This window comes from Psammomys obesus, unplaced genomic scaffold, assembly GCF_907164565.1.
Source record: "Psammomys obesus unplaced genomic scaffold, mPsaObe1.curated_primary_1811, whole genome shotgun sequence".
Taxonomy (NCBI): Eukaryota; Metazoa; Chordata; class Mammalia; order Rodentia; family Muridae; genus Psammomys; species Psammomys obesus.
The window spans coordinates 9216828-9241813 of NW_026590062.1; the positions used below are offsets into that span (position 1 = coordinate 9216828).

The window sequence follows — 24986 nt, forward strand, 5'->3', positions numbered from 1 at the left end:
CATCCATAACTAGGGTGTTGAACCCTTGGGCTCTGTCTGTTTGATGAACAGTTCCACAATGATTGACACTGGTACCTGGGTCCCCTTTCCGTGCTAAGGTTCCCTGAGGCAAGGTCAGCAGAGGGACCCCCACAAGGCTCCTGGAGGTGCTCTGTCCCCCATGGCTCACATGTTGGAAGCTGGAGTCTTGCAGTGGAGCCCTTAAGAGGCTGGTAGGGAAGGGAATAAGGAGTCCTATGGGACCGCGGTCAGTTTTGAGGAATTGGAAGGTTCATCCTGGAATCTCTCCCTCTCTCTCCTGCTGCTGTGCCATATGCCCGAGGCCTCATCAGGGATGGCTGGTGCCAATGCCAGGCCTCTGAAGCTCCAGAAGTTTCAGATAAAAGTATTTTTATTACAGTAAAATTTCTCCATATAGATCGCCCAGCGTTGGGTATGTTGCTGTAGGAACAGAAATCAGCCTCGTTTCACACGGAGGGGGTATGGCTCAAAGATACAGAACTTACTCAAAGATAGAGCCCAAAATGCCTGAATTCCATCCCTCACACACACACACACACACACACACACACACACACACGTACATACGCACGTGGGAGGGAGGAGGGAAGAGACAGAGAGAACAAGAGACCAATGCACACAGTGAGCTACAATCAAGTCTGACCTATTTTCTCTTTTGAGAGATGTCTGTTGACTGACCCACCACTGAGTTCTGGTTCGTCCAGCCCCAGAGAGCATCTACACATCTGTTGCTCAGGTCTCCACAGTACCACGGGCGGGCAGCGCTCAAGCAGCTCTCCAGGAAGATCCCGTCAGTGTAAGCTGCACTGAAGACAAACCATTCCCAACTCACGACACTCAACAGACAGAAGAGAACAGAGAACTTTGTCAACTCTCTCAAGGCCACACAGTAAGTCTAGAGGCAGAACTCAGGCCTCTAACGTGGGTGTCTTGCTTCTAGCACATTCTCCAATCTTCTCCGCCTGCCTCTGAGGACAAAAATAGTCTCCAATTAGAAAATCTGTGAAGTGCAAAGGAGGACAGAAAGGATCGACCAGTCTCAGATGGAGGAGGCCCTGGGCTTGTGCCTTTTCACTGACGCAGAGTTCCCCCACTCCTCCCTCCCCGCCAGGTACCCCTCCAACCACTGCCCAAACCTCCTACCACAACTCCCCTCCCCCTTCTGTATCTTTTCCTGGATCCCAACTCCCAGGGCAAGAAAGGGTCTGATCGGTCCTTCCCCCAACGCCTCAGCAAGTGCCTTGGGGCTCAACAAATATCTGCTGATCCAGTTGATTCTTTGGTGAGGCAGAGAGGAAAGCTCCAAAGGTGGGCAGATGTGAGCCATGGCTGAGTAAGGCCCACAGCCCACAGCAAATTCCCATTAAGAAGCTGGTTCTTCCTGTCAGGGGAGGAGCATCCAGAAAACATGTTCCCAGCCTCCTCACAGCCCAGAAAGGACACAGCCTCAGAGCAGAGGAACATCTCAAAACAGCCCTAAGATTCTGGGGCTTCATTACCCTGCCTCCACATTCCAGACTCTCACCCAGAGAGGCAGAGTAACTCTTCCCATCTCACACAGCAAGGGACTAATAGGCAACCTGGGGCCATCACAACCACTTCACAGAAAGTATGAGCAAGTGACTGTAGAGTAAGGCTGGACTCCATCTTTTCCAGTAATTAGTATTTGAACTGTATAGACTTAAAAGAGTCAATGGACACTATATATAATGAGAAAAAAAAGTGACACTTCTTTATCTTTAATTTTTTGGCTTTCTCATTATTGGTCTTTGTGTCTGGCAAGTATGTGAAGGTTGGAGGACAGCTCTCGGGGATCCATTCTCTCCTCCATTTTGTGGATCCTGGGGGGTCATCACTTTTGGTGGCAAGCTCCTTCACCTGCTGAACTGTCCCTTGGCACATCCATTTTCTTTTTAACCTGGCACCTTTGGTTAAACCAGATTTGGTGAGGCTGTGTTAAAGGGCAGATAAAATACTATGGAAAATTGTAGGAAAGGAGCTCTCTCAGAGTAAGGACTGAGGGTGCATGGGACCCCCTGAATTCCAGTGTACCCTGGCAACTCTGACTTATTCTGTTAAGGGCCAAAGAAGTTGCTTCCTTAAAGGGACCCCACGCTCTATGCGCAGGCTCTGAAGTCCCTTCAAGATGTCAGCTAACCTCCAAACACAGATCATGGCATGTTCTCTCTCTCTCTCTCTCTCTCTCTCTCTCTCTCTCTCTCTTTCGTGTTCATGTGGGTTTTTGCAGTTATGAACCACCATCATGTGGCGTCTGGGAACTGAAACCGGAACTATAAGAGCAACAAGTACTCTTAAGCACAGGGTTACCTCTCCAGCTTTTTCCCCCCTTTTTTCCTTTCTTTTCTTTTTTCAAGGCTGGGCACTGGGTCTTGGGAAATGACGCTGTGGTTAACAGCATTTGTTGCTCTTGCAGAGGACCTGGGCTCTGTTACCAGCATGCATGTGGCGGCTCACAACCTTCAGCTACTCGGGTTTCAGGAGATGGCGTGCCCTCTTCCGGGCCCCTTAGGCACTAGGCATGCACATGGCACACAGACAGGCAAACACTTTCAATCCCAGCTCTCAGGGGACAGGAGTAGAAGGATCTCTGTGAGTTCAAGGCCAGCCAGGGATTATACCGTGAGACTAAATAAATAAATAAATAAATAAATAAATAAATAGACAAATAAATAAATAAATAAATAAGTTTGTGTATGTGTGTTTAACAACAAAATAAAAGCCGAGTGCTGCATAGATATTGTGTAGAAGACAAAAGAGATTCTCACAAGACTTTGCCAATGGGAATACCCCCTAGAAAGCTTTCTGGGCCCTGGTCCTAGAGCCTTCCTCCCTCCCCTATCTGGGGCTCCTCATTGGCTCCCAGGAGAGTGGAGGGAGCAAGAAGTGAGCCTGTTCTATACCTAGCTAAGTCCTCAGTGCCCGACCTGGGTGATGAAGCCTGGCTTCCACCAGCACAGGTTCAATACAGACAATTGGTCCAGGGGCCCAGGGGTCACCTTGTCTCATACTGAGGGGCCATCCTTCTTGGTTTCTTACTCCTAAAGGTTTGATCCCAGTCCAGAAATTGTCAGTGTCTCTGTTCCTTGTAGACAAGACACTGACTCCCAGTGACTCTGCTATATTTATTTTTATTTATTCAGACTTTCCGCTTGTCATCCCTCAGAAACAGGACACTCACCTGGTGCCAGGCACTGTGGGGACCATCTTCCTTCCTCATCACTGTCAATTCTTAAGGAGCCACATGGAGTTAGGACTTTCTTTCACTGTTACTTTTTTTTTTTCTTGGTTTCCAAACAAGGTGAGTCTTAGAGAGATCCAGCACCAAAGCTACCAGGCTTAGCATGCTTTCTGATAAAAGGAGGAGAGGGGACAGATAAGCAACAGGGGAGATTGGGGCTGGTAGAGGGAGGAGTCAGGGCCAGGAGTCCAGATTTCTTCCTCCTTGGATACCCACAGTGACGTGTAGAAAGCTGAGGTTGTGGCTCAGTGACAGAACAGTTGCCCAGCATGTGCAAGATGTGGGACAGATCCCAGCACAGCCAGAAAAAGTAATGTAATAAAATAAAAAGCAAAATAATAAATAATAAGGGCTGAGGATGTGTCTCTGTAGGTAGAGAGCTTGCCTGGTGCACACAAGGACTAGAATTCAATGTCCAGAACTCCATAATCCAGGCTTGGTATGGTGGCTCATGCCTGTAGTCCCCACAACTTGGGATGCTGAGTCCCCACAACTCTGTAGACAGCCTGGGAGACATAGTGGGGCTACATCTCAATAAAACAAATAACAAGATAAAAGCAAAGTGGCACATGGACAATGTGTGGAACTTCGTATTGCGGTGTGGGCTCCCCAGTCAGACTCTGAGCAGTTGGAGGTACAGGACACAGTGGTCATTTACAGCAACATCCGCAGCCTCTGGAATAGTCCCTTGCACACAGTAGGTGCTGGCGCCTCACATACATCTCATTGGCCTACATAAGTCATGCCCCCTCATGGCTGAAGCCCTGCGTTACCATGGATTGTTCTGGACTAATAAACAACAAGGGATGGAGACATATCCTTGCAGAACATTTTTATTATGTTATAAGCAGGGGCCCATGTAGAGCGACAGAGGCCACAGTGAGCCAGAGGAAACCCCCGGGCAGCACCTCTGTTATCTCAGCTCCAGCTATGGGTCCAAACAAGCTTTAATGGTACTATGCACATAGCTCATGAGGAATGTTCTTCATGAGAGCCTTTCTTCTCTTTCGTCTCTTCCAGACCCCACAGAGTGAATTCATCTGCTCCTGATCTACTTCTCTTTCTGAAGAAAGACAGTTTCTGAACAGACCCAGAAACTCCAAGAGTCGGGGGGGGGGGGGAGAGGGCTCAGTTAGGAATGTGCTTGATGTATGAGCATGAGGATCTGAGTTGTAGTCCCAACATTCCTGCATAGGTAGGTAGATAGATAGATAGATAGATAGATAGATAGATAGATAGATAGATAGATAGTTCGAGGCAGCAGTGAATGACCCGGCAGATGCTCGGTGGTTGCCGGCCAGCCAGTCTAATGCAATCAGTGAGCTCCAGCTTCCGTGGGAGACCCTGGCTCAAAAAAAAAAAAAAAAAGTGGAATGTGACTGAGGAAGACACCCAACAGTGACACTTGACCCCCACATGCATGCACATACACTCGCATGCACAGGCACACTCGTGCACACAGACACAGAACACACAAAGAAATCCATCTGGCACGCATCGTGCTTTCCAGTTTTCCCACAGTATCTTCCCGAGGCTTCCACAACCCTGCGAGGCATTTACAATTTCCATCCCACTGCATAGATGAGGGGGAAGATTCGTTCCCACAGCCGCCGCTGAGCTGCTCCAGAGCCCCCACCTCACCCTCCACAAATAAAGGACGTGGAGGAGCTGAGGAGGCTTATTAAACCTGAACCTCCTTCTCACCTCCCTCTGGCCTGGTGCTCTGCCTCCCTTCTCCAGTCCTTTCCAAGGCACTGTTGAATCGTACCAGAGTGCCTAGTGGCCACTCCGCAAGGCAGATATGCTCCATCCCACAGATGCAGAACCTGGTATACACAAAGGCGACGTGACGTGCCTGTGTCACAGGGCTGGTAGGAAAGTGCCAGGGTCCATGGGCAGGGCATGGAATCCATGTCTAAATTGCTACGTTATCCTGTATCTGGCTAATAAAAACTGGATAAGGGAAGCATGCCTCTGGAGCAGTGATTCTCAATGTTCATTACACTGGGACCCTTTAATACAGTTCTTCGTGTTGTGGTGGCCCCCAACCATAAAATTATTTCATTGCTACCTCATGAATACGATTTTGCCACTGTTATGAATCTTAATGTAAATATCTGATATGCAGCCCCAAGGGAGTCGTGACCCACAGGTTGAGAACTACTGCCCTAAAGTGGCTGATGTCAATGTTTTCCTGATGGCAGTGTTTCTAATTATCACCCTCTTACCTAGAAGCAAGGTAAGGCTTGAGATCCCAACCATAACAAATAAAAAAATCCCGAGGCACAGATGCATGACTCTCCTCTGGTTTGACCCCCTATCTGACGAGTATCCTCTCGAGTCCCCAAGGAAACTATTCTGTCATCTTTTTCCCAAACTGGTATCCCACCCAGCCAGCAGCTGCTTCACCACAGACCCAAGAAAATGTATGCCTCAGTCCCTTCTCAGATCCTCTCATTCATATCCACTCATTTTCTAAGGTTCTCACCCTATCTGCACATTTGTTCATTATCCAGCCGGTCAACAAATACGTATTGAACAGCTGTGTTCCAGGTACTGAGTCAAGCACGGGGAATTCAATAGCGAACAAGACAAACACACTCTCCCTAGCCTCATGGAACTGGTATTATAAGGAAGATAGACAATATGCAGCTAAATATAACAGGAAGATAATTACACATATTGATAAAGGCAACAAAGAGAATAGGTAAGGAAGAGAGTGGCTGGGGGGGCGGATCAGTTCTAATAAACTGATCAGGGAAGACTGGCTGGAAGAATTGACAGCTGAGCTGAATGACAAAGGCAGGGCCAACCCTGCCAGGATTTGAGGGCAGAAGAGTCAGCCAAGTGCGAAGGTCCTGAGGTGAGAAAACCAGTCTGTGTGAGACACAGCAGGGGAGCCGACAGGGCTGGGGCTGAGACAGGAAGGGGGGCATGTTAGGACTGAGAGCCAGGAACCCTCACAAAAGGCCCTGCACAGCAGGGTGAGGAGTGTGGATTTTATTCTCCATGCAGTGAGGAGTTGTTGGCGGGTCAGAGGCAGAATGACAAGTCTTAATGTATGGTTCTAAAATACGACCTCAGTCGTCATATAGAGGCTAGAGGGCAGGGGAAGGGGGCTGGGAGGATCTGAGTCCGCTTAGAAGGCTACTACCATCAAAGCAGTTTAGGCTGTGGTGGCCAGAACCAGGATGACAACAGAGAGGGAAGGAGATGATTGGGAGAGGAGTCCAAGTTTCTGATGCACGGGGGTCCAGGCAGGAAAGAAAGAAGGATTCAAGATGACTCCAAGCTGGACGTCCAAGAGACTCTTCATACTAACCTGCTTCCCAGCCTGTGAATCACCCACCCAAGCCCCACAGAGGGACGTGGCTTGCTTCTCACCGTGCTTGCATCTTGTTTTCAAAGTTAGTACTCAGTCACACCAACTTCAGAAGTCCAGAACACAGGCCACAGTGGTCCAGGAAGCCTAAGACCATACTAATGAAGAAATAGCATCGTGATGGGCTCCATGAGGTCCCCAGGAAAACGCAGGTCCCCAGAGCACTTCATGGCCAAGGTTACAACCACAGAGGCTGTGTGCGCGCCACACACAGCAGCCTCTCTGAGACCGGGTTTCCTTGCATGTAACACGCAGACGTGATAAAGATCTAAAGATCTATTGCTCTTCGAGCTTCAGCAAAGACCAGGAAACCATAAACACACACACACACACACACACACACACACAAACTATGTCATTGTTGTTGTTTTTTTTTTATTCTTAGTTCTTGCCAGCCAAGGTCAAGGGCACCTGTCCTGCCACCACAAGGCTGTGTGTTCTGTGAGGTTGGAGGTTCATAATCCAAAAGCATGTCCACATTGGTCTTAATGAATAAAAAGCTTACCGGGCTTGGGGTAAGAAGATAACAGCCAGGGTCTAGAGGCATTGAAGCGCCATTTGTCCTCAGCCACAATGCAGTTTTTATTGCACACTGTTCTATCCTGAGAGCTCTGGTCCTTCTCAACCCCACTCCCTGTGAGTTGAACCTATGAACTTGATTGACACCCCACAATAGGGACCAGATGAAAAGGTGGCGCCAGGGCAGCCAGGAGGCAGTGTCTCTCTGAGACAACAGAGGGCACACATTCAGATCCCTGTGCAATGACAGACATGCTCAGTCCCCAGGATGGAATATGCTGGATCCGATTCCCCTCCACAAACTCAATCACACATGTTTCCACATATACAAGCCTAGTCGTGTGCCATGCCAGATTTCTAAGAGACACCTAGAGCATTCATAAAATGAAGCACTGGTTAACCCTTTTGTGCCCAAATTCCCCATAAGAACAGTTTCTTTGATAACTCTGAAGAGGGGGGCTGCAGAGAGGGCTCAGTGGGTAAGAGCACTGGCTGCTCTTCCAGAAGACCCTGACGTAATTCCCAGCACCCACATGGCAGCTCACACCTGTCTGTAACTCTAGCTCTAGAGCTTCTGATTACCTCACACAGACAGACATGCAGGCAAAACACCACTGAACATTTTTAAAATTTTTTTTTAAATAATAAATTTCTAAAACTCTGAAAAGCAAGGATTAAGTTGGATTACTGTCCCCTCCCTTTTGCCTTCACAGGCAGCAGGGACTCCTTCCCAGGGTAGGAGCCTGGGTCTGCTCGCCTTCACATGGAGTCTCCTTGACTCTTATATTCCTCTAGCCACAAAGATAAAGTGTTTCCCAAAATTAACATTTTAAAACTAAACCCTGTGCTTCTACCTCAGGATAAATGCAAATGAGGATTCCCGGTATTCGTTGGGTTTGGGTTTTATTGTTTAAATATACACTTCCACTTTGGGGGGGGGCGGGGGAAGGGGATAGAAACAGCTTCTTGGAACTATTGTGAGTGTACTTAAAGGAAACCTTTTTTGCGTCCTGCACTTGAGGTGGGAAGAGGAAATTGCTTTTAATCAGCCGTTTTGTTCTTCAAGATGGATAGATAGATGATTGATACCTAGGATGGATAGATAGATAGATAGATAGATAGATAGATAGATAGATGAACAGACAGACAGATAGGCAGACAGACCAACAGACTTTTGTTAAAGACATTGACTCCAAGAAGAAACCCGCCCTTCCCCAAAAATGAAATGAGTGCAGGAAAGAGCAAGAGCCAGAGCAAAGATGGGATTAGAAGGCAGGAGGCTATGAGAGGCAGGGCGCCTTCTGGAGCCATTCTGCGCGGCTTCAGCACCGCGGACAGCTCCCGTCTTTGTCTAGTTCCCAACTCCCACGCCGGTACAGAGCCTGGCTGCCACCGCGGGCACACCCCTGCCTCCGCTGACAGACCTGCTAGGGAGACAAAGAGAGAAGGAGAGGGAGAAAGGGAGGGGGAAGAGAGGGGAGCGAGCTATAGGCTTTCCAGTCTTCCCGCGTCCTCCGAATTTGATCCTGGTCCCGTCCCATAGCATCTAGAAACCGGTTTTAACTTGGTTTCCCGCGCAGTCTCGCTTTTAACTACAAGACGAATTAGTGAGGTCATTAGGGGTTCTGGGTGGCCGAGGAGAGTTCAGCTCGGGTTTTCAGTTCGTTCTACAGCCTTCCACAATCTGTCTCTAGACTAGACTTCCAAAAGGGGAAAAAAAATAAAAATAAACATGAGGCACACACATACAAGAAAAGGAGAGAAATCCGTGGTTTCCGACGCTGGGCAGGTGTACATTTACCAAGCTAGGATACTCTAGCTGAATTTAACCCCAGAATGAGCAATGTCAAATCCAAAGAAAGAAAAACCAGAATGCAAAGAAACCAAAAAGAGGAGAAAGCCCCCCACACACACATGCAGCCGTCTCCATGAATAAAGAAAAATTCGATTGAATAGTCTCACGATGAACGCCAATCCATCTCCCTCGAAAGAACACGCGGCGTTCTTTCTCCCTTTCATCGGGGGGAAAAAGGTCTAGTTCCGAGTTCAACAAGGGCAGCCACTGAGCCTGATCAAAATATTTTTTTCCCCGGGTCTTTTCGTATGACCCAGGATGAAACGGGATTTCTTCCCAAATCGGCCCAGGCACAAACTTAGCTTTTCGGAAGGCGGGAAAGCGCTGGGGTGGAAAATGCCGGCAGCCACGTAACTTGGTCTCTGGACCCTCCACCCCACCCTCAGGCATCCACACAATCGAGCCCACGCACCCCTCTAGTCCGGGCTCCACAAAGTTCCTCGCACCTGCCAAGCTAGCAGAAGTAGGCCAGCCAGCTAACAGTTTTGTTCTCCCAAATTCGTTCCCAGCGGAGCCTCACGGCAGAGACAGACGGCGAAAGAAACTTTCAAAACGAAGGTCCCGAAAGGATATCTGAGAACCAGTTGGCAGGGAAGGGGAAGATTCTCCACTGACCCCCTAAAGCTTGGGGCTGGAGAGGTCATGACCTGGGGGTACGGAGATGGCCGAGAACACACCCGGAGACTCCGAGTCAATACTGACTGGTCTGTAGTCGCCTCTAAAATAAAACGCCTCACTCCCGACCCTCAAAAAGAAAAAAAAAAAAATCCTTGCATTTTCCCCTCTTATTTTGAAACAGCAATCGCCCCCCAGCCCACCCCACATCCTGACCAAGAAACCTGGGAAAGGCCACGGAGCCCCGCTGAGCAGCTCTCAGGAGTTTTGGAGCCAGCGCTGTCCCCCGCTGGGGTCCCCACAGAGCCGAGGGCGCTCAGCGGGGTAAACACACCCGCCTTGGGAGGCCAGAGCTGGGGTCGCCTCCCAGCCCCCTCCTCTTCCCTAGGGGGTGGGCGCGGGGCTGCCTCCCCCAGGCCCGCTGTGCGGCTTGGGGGGGGGGGGGGCGCTCAGCCTTGCTGCTGTGTAAACCGCCGCTTTCCGAGGCGGATCTCCCTTTTAACACCTTCTAAACAAAGGCTAATGAGGCCACTGCATTACTCTATCAACACACAATCATTAGCAACTGAGAAATACACACACGCGTGCGCGCGCAAGCACACCCGCACTCACTCACACCCAGGGCTGCCAAAGTCGGGCCAATTCTAAAGCAACCCAAATTAGGCTAACAAAAAAGAAGGTGAGGAGTGGAGGGGTGGGGAAAGGGAGTGGGAGAGGAGAGCGGGAGGGAAGGAGAGAGAGCAGAGAGCGGGAACAAAACAAACAGAAGGACCAAGCGAGGATGAAAGACAAAACTCAGATTCAGGCTAGGTGTGCCAGAGACTCGCATTTGGAGGACCATCCCAGGCCCACTATCCTCTTTGGACTTCATAGAAGCCACTCCCAGGTTCCCAAGGATGGATTCTGCACGCTGCGGGACCAGCGTTTGGGCTTCCCCCGTAAGAGAAGCCAAGCTGCCCAGCCAGGCTCAACTCTCACCCCAGCCGGGCACAGGGAAACCGGCAACCAACCACAGTGCGCGTGCGCGCCCCCACCCCACCCCCGCTAAGCAAAATGTCAGTTTCGCTTACAAGTTGGGGGTGGGGGGGGGTGGCTTCGTCCTCTCTCTTCCAAGTCACCTTCTTGCTGAGAGGGACCAACCCAGGCTCTGGCTTCCGCGGAGCCTGAATTCTGCCCTAGGAAAGGGTGTCTCACAGTAGCCTGCTGGGGAGGGGGGGTCCCAAGAGCCTAAGGGTGGGGGTCCTGGGGAAGATAAAGAGTGGGAGGGTCACTCCCTGCTCTGCGTGTTTGGGATCTCTGGGCGATTGGGGCATGGCGTCACCAAAGCAGAGCCCGACTTCCCAGCTGACCCCCTGGATGTCTTCCTGTCTGGTAACTTAGGGGTGCTGCTGCTGTCGGCGGTCCGGCTCCCACCCCGCCCCTGAGCGGTCTGAGCAGGAGGCTGAGATATTGGAAGACGTCTTTCAGACTTAGCACTCCCCCGCCACATGTTGGGGAAACGGTCTTCCTGGTGTTACCTCCCAAAGTGGAAAGAGGGAAAGATGGAAGAGAGGGCGAGGATGAGGCCCTGGCCGGTCTGCAAACGACCCAGGTCCGGGCCCCGCACAGTTTTAAAAGCCGGTTAGTTCCAGAGTGTTGCCGTTACAGGAGGACCCAGAGCCCTGCAGAGATGCTCAGGAAACCCAGTAGTTCACGATGTGGCGAGAGGAGAGCCCATCAGCTTTCCCAGCTCCTCCTCCCTTGTCCCTCTTAGGCCAATACACTGTCCCTACTTGGACCTAGACTCCGGGCTCCATTCGGCTCTGTGGGTCCTGGGGGCGGGGGGGCAAGACTCCTCATCCTCTCCCACTCCACTGCAGTCTTCCGGGCTTGGCCCTGCGCCCTGACCCACACAGCACACCTCGCCGGAGTGCACCCGGCTGGGCTTGAATGGCTGAGGTTCGGGAAGTCCTAGGGCAGAGACTGGAGACCGGGTCGGCGGGCTTCGCTCGGGCCCGGCCACCAAGGCCGGCTCGTACCCCGGGCGGGTGCCTCTGGGCGGCGGGCCCTGCGCGGCGGGATGCTGAGTGTCTGCGCGCGGGGCCGCCTATATTTACACCCAAAACAAAATAATTACACTCTTGTCGGAGGGAGAAAGCCAGTGATTAGGCGCAGGCTCTTTGCGGCAAAGCAGTTTCTCAGTGGTACACCAGTATAATTTTTCACGGCTGGCTGAAATCAAAGAGGGGAAGTAATGAATCCGGAGAGCAATTTAAATTTACAATTTGTAACGCCGCCGCCGCAGCCGCGCGGACCCGGCCGAGAGCGCAGCTCCCAGGCGCTCGCTGCGTTTGTTTAATGTTAAAGCTTCGCTGGCTCTTGGGGGGGGGGAGATAGATGAGGATGCATGATGGGGGGGTAATGATCGAGGTCGGGAGAGGCCCGGCTGCTGCGACACCTGAGATGCTTCCGGGAGAGAAGGGGAAGGGGCGAATCTCCAGGATTCCTCCCTCCCCCCGCGCGAGTCAGCACAGGACCTCCAGCCTGCCCCTTCCAAAAAAATTAAATAAATAAATAAAAAACAAAAAATAAAAACAGGCCAATCAGGCCATTCTGAGGTAGGGTGGCAGCAGCGACTTCAGAAGACTTAGGAGGACTGGAGCAGTCGGAGATGGCCCCTTTCTTGTTTGGCTGAAGAATCTCCAGGGCTTGGGGAAAAGTAGAGGTGCAGAGACCCAACGGAAATGTCCTGCTCGGGCCGGCTCAAGAGGAACCTCCTTCCTCTGCCACTGTCCAGTGTCCCCGGCTGGAGGCCAGGAGAAAAAGACACCCCCACGCCCAAGCTCTCCGGGCCTCGAAACTCCAGCCGGGAGGTGTGCGTCTCTTCGCCAGTAATTAATTACCGAACTCAGGGGGGAATATGCAAGGAACATTTTACTAACTCTACAGGGCTTAAGTGATTGGAAACAGATTATTATCTTGTTTGTCTTTTGTCTGTTTCATTTATCCCCGTACCGTCTGTCGAGCTGTAATGTTGATACTCTTTACTCTAGAAGGGAGATTTTTTTTATATATAGTAAATTCCATCAACATCTTGTATAAGTGACATTGAGTCTTGGCGCATCACCCTGTTAAGACACAAGCGTTTATTAGTTACATAGAGGAGGGAATTTCACTGCCGGGCGGCCATCTGTCAGCGCTGTTCGGGTGGGATTGCTATATAAAATAGCTGGCCTGCTATTTTTCTGGATGCGGTAGTGGCGTGGAGGAGGCTGCCTTGGCTTGCCACGAAGGGGGGAATTGCAGGGGGGGAGTGGGGCTGAGCTATACCGATGCGTGAGGTGCCCAGATGACTCGAAGGGGTGTGAATAGGCAAGTCCTTTGGGCCCTTGTGGGCACTTCTAGAAGCCCCACCAACCCTTGCATGCTACAAGTAGCAGCTCAGCCCCGGGTGGCCCACCCACAACCAAGCTCGGGGACCCCCGGGTGGTTGTTCTCTCCTACAGTTCCCTCCCTGGCTTGGCACTCAGTTGCTGGAGTGCAGCCTCGCTTTCACGTTCAGGGAAGTTCCAGGAGAATCCCGAGGGTGGGTCTGTCCAAGAGTGGAGAATCAGACAGGGCTGGGCGGGCAGAACCCTGGTTGGGGAGACAGTAGGGGTCTGGCACCTTAGATTCCTTTTGGTGGCCACAATGAGGGAGGGGTGCTGGGGAGGAGGGTTGGGTGACTGTGGGGTAGCACAGTGTGAGCCTTCTCCACGAGCGTCTCAGCAGCCATGAGGCGGCCTTTGAAGTGTTTTGATGGATGCCAGACTCCAAATCGGGTGAAAAAGGCAGAGGGAAAAGGAGAAAATGAGAGAGGGGGAACCAGAGAGAGAAAAAGAAAGAGAGGAACCAGGGAAACAGAAAAGGAGGAGCCACTGAGCTAAGGAGAGAATAACTCCAGGAGAAGTGGGAAGCTGAGGGAAACCTCCAAGAGACAAAGGCAAGAGAGCGAGAGCAGCGGCTGGCCTCCCCTGGGAGCCTGTGTGGCGCCCTTCTTCTCTGGGCTCCTCCGTCCATCTTTCCTCTGCTTCCTGCCGAAGCTCAGGGAACAGTCCTGCACCGGACAGACACTCCCCCAAAGCTTCCTTCGGAGGCTTCCAGAAGCTCTCTCCACAGGCCTGAGAGGCCCAAGTGTGATTCAGACTGTTGGGTCTCACCACACTGCAGGTGCCAAGCCCCTTGACAAACTACTGGTCAGGTGACGTGCTCACACACAGAAGGAGGAAACCTTTTCCCAAGGCCCAGCTGATGAGGCTCTTCTCAAATATTTCCCCCCTAACCCAAGGAGATACTCACTGCTAGTGGTACTCCTACAAATGGAGGTACACATCCCTCCATTCCTGCAACACTCGTGTAAATAACCACTGTCCACACACACACACACACACAGAGAGAGAGAGAGAGAGAGAGAGAAGAGAAGCTACAAAATTCTATGCCCAGAATCACACAGCTCCGCTCAGCCACACACAGGATTTCTGGCACACACTTACAAAGAAACACACTCAGGCAGGACAGTACACTTTTCCATCAGCGTTAGCTCCTGCGTAAACACCGTCACCTCGTCACCTCACTTGCTCGAGCCATGCCCTTTCACTAGCAAGCATACCCTCTCACACCCAGCACACTCACACAGACGGACAAATCACTTTAACGCACGTGTTAACACACAACCAAACAGGATCACAGAAGATTATAAACACCAAAATTTACGCGCCAGAAACAACAGAACCGAAAGCCCTCCGGGTCTCAAGGTTTGATCACGAACACGCTAAACAGAGTAAAATGATCTTTGCCAAGCAGCGGAAGTACACTCACAAACTCAGTAAGTACACCCAAACAAACATTCACAGCCAAGTCTTGGCCCAAATGGCTCCAGACCTTGGGCCCCGGCCCGCCCCGGCCCCGTAGCAGGAGCGGTCTACCCAGCAACAAGCAAATATCCAGAAAGCGTTCCCACCCTACCTCACCAGAAGCAGGCGGTGGCCTGGCTGGCCTCGTAGAAACAAGGCCTGGTCCCTTTGCTCCCCTCCAGGCCCGTGAGCCCCTGCTCGGGCGTTCTCCAGCAGGCACCCACACACCTGCAAGGCTGCCTGTGGCCCTAGGAACTCAGAGCCCTCCGGACCGGGATTGCCTATGGCACCCGGCGGTGGCCAGCCTCCCTAGCCCTGCAGAGTGACCCACGGTTCCCCGCCAGGCTGGCCTGGAACCCGATGAGGTGGCAGAGAAAGGCGTAATGAACTGCCACCTCCAACCTACCTGCTGGAACTGGCACCCGACTAGACCACCCCCTCCTCCTCACCTCCCCCAGTGCCTGGCCAGCTGGGCTCTACTTTGACCTGACTTTCTGAATTCCCCAGAGCAGGTGACATCCCTGCCCCAACCCGACTGACTGGGGTGTGGGGCAAGAGGGACAAATAACTACCCCAGCTTCCCGACCGCTGGGCCCCAGCCCCGCGTGTGACAAAAGAAATCACAGCCGGAGAAGTAGCGGCTCCCTCAGCTCCCGCGCTCAGAGCCTGGGCGAGCCGCAGTGGAAGGCAAGAGCGAGCGGGCCGGGTTCGGAAGCGGGGACCACAGAGCACTCCCGGCCCGGGGAACTTCTACAGGTTGCGAGGGCGGCAAGCCGGGTGGGAGGTCCCTCCCTGAGTAGGCCTTGAAACCCTGCCTCCAATTTAAAAAAAAAAAAAAAATTGCCGAGAGAAAACCCGCGGTTTTCGGATCGCGCCCCCACCCTCCGGGCCCAAACTGGAAGGTAAATACTTACTTAGCTTGGGAACCAGGTACTAGCAAATACTCGGCAATACTGATGTCTTGTTTTTTTTGCTCTGTCCTGAGCGCAACGCTGTAGCCAATTTAGATATGCTATAAATTTAAGGGGTTGCTATGGCCACGGCGCGCCCATTGGCCGCCCGGCCCCCTACGTGCCGCACCACGTCACCAAATCTGAATAAGGATGCGCGAATTAGGCGGCGGCCAGACAAAGATGAGGATCGGGACCGCTTGAAAGTGGGGGAAAGTGCCGGCGCCTCCGCCAACCGGGAAAGCCGCTCGCCAGCGCCGAAGCCAGCAGCCGCCGGGGACACCTGCTCGAGGCTGGAGCGAGCGCGCCGGGGCGCCCACCCCGTGGCATGAGACCGTGACCGCCGCCGCCGCCTGCCACGCCACTCCGGGCAGCGCAGCGCAGCGCAGCGCCAGGCCGGAGAGCGTCGGAGGACTCGAGCCCGGGAAGTCTTGGTCGATCGGTACCCGACTCTCCCCTGCCGAGGCCCAGGGTCCGGGAAGGCTGAGAGCCACAGCGGCGGGGACCGGGAGGCCCTGAGGGCCCAGGGGCCCCCCGAGGAGGACCAGGCGGCCGGAGCCGCCGGGGCGCGCGGCTATGATGGTGCACTGTGCCGGCTGTGAGCGGCCCATCCTCGACCGCTTCCTGCTCAACGTGCTGGACCGCGCGTGGCATATCAAATGTGTTCAGTGCTGCGAGTGCAAAACGAACCTCTCGGAGAAGTGCTTCTCCCGGGAGGGCAAGCTGTACTGTAAAAACGACTTCTTCAGGTAAGCGGCCCCCGCCGCGCCCTGCCGCCTGCCGCTGGCTGGCCGGAGCTCCACTCCCGGGCTCCTCGGGAATTAGGGGAACCAAAGGCGCACCGCAGCCTGGGGTTGGGGTTAGACAGGCCTCTGCCCCCCCACCCCCAGCCCTGTCCTCTGCTTGTGGGATTCTGAAGCGAAGGCGAGGAAGAAGGACGCTGCTTGGCTGCCTCACCTTGGGTCTGCCAGGGGGCAGAGACCGGCCAGATGGCAGAGGCTGGAAAGTCAGCAACTTGCTCTCGGGGCCTTTTCCCCACACCTGAGTGTCCAGGACAGAAGCTTCGAGCTCTCCCCCCTCCCCCCAGATCCCAAAGATGTTGCAGGAGTTCAAAGCAGCTGAGGGCTTCTTGTTCCCAACAGGAACCCTGAGCCCAGAGGGTAATCTGAGGACAAATAGAAACTTCCCGGTCCCAAAGGGTCCTAGCCAAGAAGGGGGTCTTCTGGAGATGCGGACAAGAACAGAACCTTCCCCTTCCCTTCCCCTTTCCTCACCCCCACCCTGATCCATTTTCTCCCTAGTTGGAGAGGCACTGAAGAAATGGAAGCTGAGAACCAGCAGGTCTTTTCTGCAAGGTGTCACCTCTCTTCCCAAGTCCCTATGCCCCCCCCCCCTCAGGCCAGGACCCAATGCCTATGCAGGCCTCAATTTCCCCAAATGGAAAATGTTAAAAGGCAGCCTAGAAACCCGTGGGTCCCCACCCCCCACCCACCCTTCCCCACTAACTGTGCTTTCTGCCTGTTTCCACCGGGCACCCAGACTGGCTTTGTGAGTCTGAATTCCAGGCACTGAGGGGGCGTGATTAGCTCGGCGGAGGAGAAAGGCAGCCTGCCCCAGTGGCCCGGCACTTGGGAATTTGAATAGGAGAAAATGTCAGCCGCGCCTTTACACGTGTAAACTCCCCGGCCCCAGAGGCCCTGGCGCCCCTAATGTGGCATGCTTGCAAAGCACCTAATGATTTTTGATAAGGTGTATATAGCCAATTATGCAGCCGGATAAGGCCAAAAGTGACTTATGGTTTCTAATGCCCTCACTACATCAATGTCACCCAAATTCACTCTGTTTAGAGACATGGGTGTGAGTGGATGAAGGGGTCCCTCGGGGTTCTGAGCCCTCTTCTTTCTCCCCACATGACCTGTACCCCTTTCTTTACATTCTGTGCCACCCATTGTGTTTGTGAGGGGGGTCTTTTCTTCCAGGGCCCAAGGAAGAAAAGGGATTTGTTCGGAGGCAAGGAAAATCGGGTTTCAGAGTGATCCCAGGTCCTGGCTGGGCAGGACTAAAATCAGCTTCCATCCCCATTCTCCTGCCACCTGCCAGGGCTAGAGATGGGGGAGGAGGGTGTGTGTGCGTGTGTGTGTGTGTGTGTGTGTGTGTGTGTGTGCAGAAACTGACTTCCTGTTTCCAGAATGTAGTCCTCTGAGAACCTTCTATGCACAGCTCCTGGGGTGGGGGAGGGTCCAGGAGATCTCCCAGGTAGCCAGAATCACAAGGAGATTGTGGCATTCCTGCTTAGATCTTCCACCCTGCTGCTAAAGACGGTCAGACAGACAGACAGCCACGGTGTCCTTATCTGGGACACACACTCCCCAATCCAGGAGGCAAAGCTAAGAATGGTAGAAACGTACTCTACGGGCTTAAAACCCTTTGTGGGCTCCTGAAACAGCCAAGGTAGATTTGGTGGGGACCTGAGGGTAGGGGAGGACCTTGGGACATCCTAACCCCTGTCTGCACTCAGAGCTGTACACTCAGCCCATCCGATCCCAGCCCCCACAGAGCCCAAACCAACATACTAAAAGGCCACAGTCACCCCCAAACCAGCCCTGCGGAGAGCGAGCAGAATTAGGCTCCTGTTTGACAGATACGGAAGTAGGGGTGTGTGGGAAGGCAGAGCGGTTTGGAAGAGGACTCGGACACGGGGGCCCACCTCCTCACCCCGCACTGACAGGAGCCTTGTGTCCACAGGCGCTTTGGCACCAAGTGCGCCGGCTGCGCGCAAGGCATCTCTCCCAGCGACCTGGTGCGCAAGGCCCGGAGCAAAGTCTTCCACCTCAACTGCTTCACTTGCATGGTGTGCAACAAGCAGCTGTCCACGGGGGAGGAGCTGTACGTCATCGACGAGAACAAGTTCGTGTGCAAGGACGACTACCTGAGCTCCTCCAGCCTCAAGGAGGGAAGCCTCAACTCAGGTACGCAGGCCTCAGCCCTGCGCGGCTCTCCGCCACAGCCACCCCGACACTCTCAGCCGTCGCCCGGGGAGCCCGAGATCCATCAGCTGGGAGGCTTCAGGGAACCCCGGAGCCAGGCTCATCTTCTAGAACCCCACCCGCTCTCTCTAAAAAAATAATAAGTCTCCCTTTGGGGTCCTTTGAGAACCCGGCAGGCTCACAGCTGTTTAGAGGAAAGAGAGACGGGACAGGGCATGAGAGGAGGCAGATTGTACCCGTCTCTGTCCCCACCCCGGCAGAAAAGATTTTTTCAGAGGGGGTGTGCCCCGTTTCTCGGGAGCTGCGGACTTGCGGAGGGGCTGAGGCGGTCCTTTCAAACCAAGCCGGGCCTGGAGGGAGTCCGGGGAAGGGGTAGTCCCTAGTTTGGGGCCCAAGGCAGAGGGCCTGGGGTCTTCAGGGACCGGTTTCCGAACCGGAGGCAGACCGCGCTGACGCCGCTGTCCCGTCCCCAACCCCGCTCGCCCCGCAGTGTCGTCTTGTACGGACCGCAGTCTGTCCCCAGACCTCCAGGACCCGTTACAGGACGACCCCAAAGAGACCGACAACTCGACCTCATCGGACAAGGAGACCGCCAACAACGAGAACGAGGAGCAGAACTCCGGCACCAAGCGGCGCGGCCCGCGCACCACCATCAAGGCCAAGCAGCTGGAGACGCTCAAGGCGGCCTTCGCGGCCACGCCCAAGCCCACGCGCCACATCCGCGAGCAGCTGGCTCAGGAGACCGGCCTCAACATGAGAGTCATTCAGGTACGACGACGGGTAGGCCAGCCTTCCCGGCCAGCGGGCGGGCGTCACGGGGCCGCCTACCCTGGGAACGCGATGAACCTATGTACGTAGGGACGGTCGTGCCGCTGAGACTGGGGCCATCTGGGTCCCCTTTGGAAGCAGGGAAACTTTGAGACGAAGGATTTGACTCGGTCCCACTGTCCTGGCGATGTGGTTTTTGAACGACGTCGCCAGAGACCTCTGGGAAAGGCCGTCCACCTCCTCTCCCCTCCCTGAGCAGCTCCTAACGGCTGAAGCCTCTCCGGCCGTTCCGGACCCCTTCCTCTCCAAGCGCAGAAAGGGGAGAAGTCTTTGCGCCACCGGACGCTGGCAAAGCGACGGTCGGCCGGGGCTGGGCTCGGCGGCCGTGGGGGCGAGGGCCTGGCCGGGCAGGAAGCCTTTATAAAGCCGTCAGGCCCCGGGCCAGCGGAGGACCGAGAAGCCGGGGTCTTTATGAATCACCCCACGGGTCCACGAAATCCTTCACCCTTGACTGGTTCGCCCAAGCCCCTCTCCGCCCCTCCTGGACTAATCCGGACCAGCCCTCGCCTCGGGGGAGTCGTGGCGCGGCCGCCCCGAGGCTCCGGGACCCAGCAGGGCCAGCCTCAGCGGGACGGGAGGAGGGAGGGCCCTGCTGAGCCCGAGCTCACTGCCCCTTCCCTCGCCCCAGGTGTGGTTTCAGAACCGACGGTCCAAAGAACGCCGCATGAAACAGCTCAGCGCCCTGGGCGCCCGGAGACACGCCTTCTTCCGGAGTCCACGGCGCATGCGTCCCCTGGGCGGCCGCCTGGACGAGTCTGAGATGTTGGGGTCCACCCCGTACACTTACTACGGAGGTAAGGGGGCACCCGGGGACGCTCTGCTCTTCTGGGCTTCCTAGCCTTTGGGGCCACGGGAGGGCAGCCCTTAGTTTCCCCCCCCCCCCCGGCACCCACGCAGGATGCGCACAAACCCTTTCCTAGACAGACTCACCCACTCACCCACAGGGACCTTCTGAGCACTCCCGCCCCCCCCCCACACACACACACACGCGCGCGCGCGCGCGGACTCGCCGGCCGACCTCCGGCTGGTACCACACTCGAGTCCACTCCACTCCCTTCCGGATACACACTCGGCGGTCACGCTGGGGCCGCGCCGCTGACCCCCAAGCACCTCTCCGCAGCCCACATTGCTTCACTTCCACTGTTCCCAGCCCGCGGCCTGGAGAGCTTGAGAGAGGCTGGAGCCCCGCCGGCGGGCGGTGGGGGAGAGGCGAGCCTGCCCCCTCACAGCCTGCCCCAAAGGCCGCAGCTCTGCTCGCCGACAGGCACCCCGAACGCTCCAAAGGCCCGGGTGGATCTCGGTGCCCACGGAGGGCTCAATCCGGATGGGGTTGGGGGGGACTGACGCTCCCCAACATCTTGGGTCTAGGGAGGTCCTCGATGCTGTTAATGGACCAAGGCCCGCTTGGCCAGCCCCTCGCTTCGCTCGCCCCCCCCCCCACCTTCCTCCTAGCTCCGGGGTAGGGCCAGCTCCCTTCGGAGGGAGGAGCCCTCTGTGGGAAGGACGCGTCTATCCGGGTTCCGGAGCCTTCCCATTCACGGAGCCCCCGGGAGTGTCTAACCAAACGGCGCTGAGCTGGTGGCCTGCTTTGGCAACTCCAAACCCAGTATGAGAGGCAAGAAGCGAATTTTCTTTTAAAAAAAAAAAAAAAAAAGTGGATTCCGGGACAATGGCAGGACGGAGAGGCGGTAAAGCCAGGAAAACCAGTGGAGAGAGTAGGAACCCAGACCGGACCTCCAGAGGAGGAAGCCTGGGCAGTTAAGCCGCAGATGGGCCCGAGGCCCCTGGAAATCGCTGGCAAAACCTGAACCGGGGATTTTACCGCGGTGGCAGGGGCCCGGCCCGGGAAGCCGGAACTGGACGGGGGTGGGCGTGTCCTGGGGCGTCTAATCTTTCCACCTAGCTTGTCCCCGGCACAAAAAATTCTCCACCCGGAGCCTGGAGATAGCGGGGGCGGTGCCCGCCTGGAAACACCCCCCTCCCGCCGCCGCCGCCCCAACCTGAGTAATTAATCAAGGTTTACAGGGAACCAGCCCACCCCGCACTGATCCTGCCAGCCCCTTTCTATCTTCAGACCTGAGGGACAGGGTTGGGGGACAGGACACCAGAACCCCCCTCCCCTTTTCTCCAAAACCAGGATGGGGGGAGCAGGACTCCCCACCCCCCAGCCCAGCGGCCCCGCCTAATCCGCACTGGGAGATGCTGGCGGTGGCGGCCGGCAGCGGGCGAGAAAGGGGCCGGGTGGCGGGGCCCGCGGCTCCCCGTGGGAGCGCGGACAAAGCCCCAGCTGCGGCTTTTGTGCCCTTTTCAGACAGCGTTTGTTCCAATTACCTCCGGCCAGGCCGCCATATGGGCGGAGGCGGCGCGCACGGCTCCAGGGCCGCGGCCTGCCCGGCTGCAGCGCGCTCCCCTTCCGTTCCTTTGAGGGCCCCCAAATTTGTCTCTCTAAAACCTTCCTCGCTTTCGGGCACAATAATGGAATTTGAGGTTTTTCAAAAAGCAATTGGCCACCGTGTTGCTGCTGTTACCTAAACTGCCTTCGCTCCAGGAAGGTCTCCCTACAACCCTCCTCACACACACATACCCCGATTTGGATAGCTTTTAGGGTGTCCGGAAAAAAAGGGGGGTTGCGAGTGAGGGTGACATCCAGAACTGGGACCCCGGGACTGAGCGAGGGGAGTGGGCTTTCAGAAGAGACCCTGGCCTCGGTCGCCGGTTTTCTCCGCTGTACAAAGCGGGCTGGTCCTTCGACAGGCCGTTGGGCCTTCCTTTGAGTAGGGTCCTGCACCCCAATCCCGGAGGGACCCGTCAGAAGGTGGGAGGAGGCCGTGATGGAGGGCAAGGCCAGAGGTGCTCGCAGAAGCCATTGCTTGTGTCGGTTTGTGCACCCGACCTGTGAATCCCGCACCCCGAATTTGTGGGAAGGATGTGCATTTATTTGTGTCAACTCTTCCAACCGTCCCTGTCCCCAAATAACTTCGTCATAACCTGGGTGTCCTAGCCAACCCCTCCGGGTAGAGACTGGAGATCCGAGGCTCGAACCGCCACCCCAGACACCCGAAAGGGGTCCTGACAGCGGGGCCCCTCGCTGGCATTGAATTTGGCTTTCTCAGTTCCAGGAGCAGGAGAAAACGCGCCGAGGCTGTCCTTGGCTCTGCCCTCTTCGCGCCCCCGTGCCAGGCCTCCTGCCCACCGCTTGGCTCGCTCAGGCTGCTGCCGGGCCCGCTCTCCTCGGGGTCTGAACCCCTTCGGTGCTTTGCACCGCTCGCTCCGCGCGCGCTCGTCCCGGAGCCTCGCGGCCACCAAGCCTATGGCAAATTACTGGTCCTCCCGGTCTCTCCATCTCTGGGACCATCCGTCGTCTTCCTACCCTCACAATCTTTCGTCTTGCACCCTGGCCGCGGCTTGGCTTGCTTATTTATTCATTCATTCATTCATTCATTCATTCATTCATTCATTCATTCATTCATTTCCTTCCCGTCTTCCTCTTGCTGCCCTTGGGCCCTCGCCTCTGCGTGGACTTGGCTGCTCGTGGCTGCGGCGACCCGTCTGGGGCTGGCTGCTCTCTACCGCCTCCCTTCCCCCCGCCCTCCGCCGCCGTGGGTCTCTGTCCACGCCGTGGTCCCTTCCCCGAGCCTCCGGCCTCTGCCGACTCTGTCTCCAGCTCCCGGTGTCTGAGAACCGGCCGCCGCCCAAGCTGGCTTCCCTCGCTCCCTGCGTCCTTAGGGCTCCGCGTCCTGCCTCGTCCGTGTCCCTCCCTTTCCATGCTCTCTCCCCCCAGGCTCACCCGTGGCCCTCCTCGGTCCCCGTCCATCCCCGGGGTGTCAGGCCGCCTCCATCAGACCGCTCACGTCTAGGGTCGGCGGCGTGCCCTCCCGCGCCCTCTGCGTATCTGAACCGAAGGCCTCGCTGCTCCCCTTCCCGGGGCCCCTAGATGCCCGCGGGTCCCGGAAGCCGGTCCTCACGCCTCCTCTTCCCCCCTTGTCCCCCCCCCCACAGACTACCAAAGCGACTACTACGCCCCGGGAGGCAACTACGACTTCTTCGCGCACGGCCCGCCGTCTCAGGCGCAGTCCCCCGCCGACTCGAGCTTCCTGGCCGCGTCGGGACCCGGCTCGACGCCGCTGGGCGCCCTGGAACCGCCGCTGGCCGGGCCCCACGGCGCGGACAACCCCAGGTTCACCGACATGATCTCGCACCCCGACACGCCGAGCCCCGAGCCCGGCCTGCCCGGCGCGCTGCACCCCATGCCGGGAGAGGTGTTCAGCGGCGGGCCCAGCCCGCCCTTCCCCATGAGCGGCGCCAGCGGCTACAGCGGACCCCTGTCGCACCCCAACCCCGAGCTCAACGAGGCGGCCGTGTGGTAAGGCCGGGGGCGTCCAGTCGCCCCCCCCCTCCCCCGCCACCGAGCCCCGGACGCCGCCGCCCGGCCACCCGGAGACTCGCATCTCCACCCCTCGGAGCTTCGGCGCGCGCACGCGCGCTCGCTCGCTCGCTCGCGCCATCCCTCGGGACCAAAGTCAATACGCCGGAGGGTCGAGATTCCAAGCGCACCCTAGAAGCCCTCCGGACCCCCACCCACCATCACCACCTCCCACTAAGAGGGGACCGAGGAGCAGAGACCGCGGCGCCGCCCCTCCCCGCGAGCCGAGGCATTGTGAAATCTTACTTCTCACTCTTCCTCTTTTAAAAGAAAAAAATAAAAAAGAGAGAGAGATTGAAAGGGAGAGAGAGAGAGATGAGGAAAGTCTTAGCCAGAGAAGAAAAACAGGACCGCTGGTGAGTGCTAGCTTTGCCGGAGAAAAAGCCACCTCCGAGCTGGCGCCCCCTGGCGGCCAATCTTAAGGCTCAAGGTCAGCTTGTCTAGGAAGCTGCGCGGTCAGGACCAGGCCAGCGTGGGTCCAACTCCCCGCTCCTCCATAGTTGAGCCTGAGGGGCCTGGCAGGATTCGAACTCTCCCACCCCTGCTTTGCCCCTAAGCCGGGCGCCAAGTCTCTGGACGTTTGCCCACTGCTCACTCTCCCTGCCCGGGGCCTGGAGGCTGGGCCATCAGGACGAACAGTATTAGACTTTTTTGGAAGTCGGACGCTTCTAGTTTCCTTATTTTGTATAAAGAAGAAACAAATAAAGTATGTTTTTGTGTTTACTGTTTATTTATTGTACTCTAGTTATCTGGGGCTGGACATTTTTTATATTTTTAAGAGGAGGGTGGGACAGAGTGGGGGAGGGGAGCCAGAAAGAGGTTTACCAAAAAAAACACACAAAAATTTTCAAAAAAAAAAACTAAAAAAAAACCAAAATATTTAAAAAAAATCAATTTTTTTTAAAAAAAGAAAGATTAATAAAAAAAAATTCTTTTCTCCCTCAGTTCTGTGTGGTCTTCTTTTCTTGAGAACTCAGGGTAAATGTCCCCAAGACCCCTCTCCCATCCAGTAGGTCAGTGGCTCTTAACCTCTGGGTATCCACCCCTTTGGGGGACAAATGACTCTTTCACAGAGGTCATTTAAGACCATCAGAAAACACAGATATTTACAGTTGGGAACAGTAGCAAGATTACAGTTATGAAGTAGCAAAGAAGAGAATTTGATGGTTGGGGGAAGTCACCACAGCAGGAGAAACTGTATTAAAGGGTCACAGCCTTAGGAAGGTTGAGAAACGCTGCTCTAAGGCCCTTAGTTTGGGTTTTGTTCTTATTGGGT

At 55.4% G+C, this 24986-nt stretch overlaps 1 protein-coding gene and 1 long non-coding RNA gene across 2 annotated transcripts; one reads left to right on the top strand and one right to left on the bottom strand.

Moving 5' to 3' along the window:
* Positions 1 to 779: 779 nt before the first annotated feature.
* On the bottom strand, positions 780 to 15498 carry LOC129676080 (uncharacterized). Its single transcript, XR_008720020.1, has 3 exons — positions 15437 to 15498; positions 3221 to 3390; positions 780 to 989 (listed from the first exon to the last, which is right to left on the bottom strand). It is a non-coding gene; the product is annotated as an uncharacterized LOC129676080 (long non-coding RNA).
* Positions 15499 to 15675: 177 nt separating this feature from the next.
* On the top strand, positions 15676 to 24431 carry Lhx5 (LIM homeobox 5). The gene is made up of 5 exons (XM_055606096.1): positions 15676 to 16221; positions 18218 to 18441; positions 18950 to 19227; positions 19916 to 20081; positions 23287 to 24431. The coding sequence occupies exons 1-5, from the start codon at positions 16049 to 16051 to the stop codon at positions 23652 to 23654; spliced, it is 1209 nt and encodes a 402-aa protein (XP_055462071.1). The 5' UTR covers positions 15676 to 16048; the 3' UTR covers positions 23655 to 24431.
* The last annotated feature ends 555 nt before the right edge of the window (positions 24432 to 24986 follow it).

Bases quoted from the DNA above. Each gene is read 5' to 3' on its own strand.
- Lhx5 (XM_055606096.1), top strand. From the start codon at position 16,049: ATGATGGTGCACTGTGCCGGCTGTGAGCGGCCCATCCTCGACCGCTTC. The intron at 18,442-18,949 runs GTACGCAGGCCT...CTCGCCCCGCAG, and splicing joins GGAGGGAAGCCTCAACTCAG to TGTCGTCTTGTACGGACCGC. The intron at 20,082-23,286 runs GTAAGGGGGCAC...CCCCCCCCACAG, and splicing joins CCCGTACACTTACTACGGAG to ACTACCAAAGCGACTACTAC.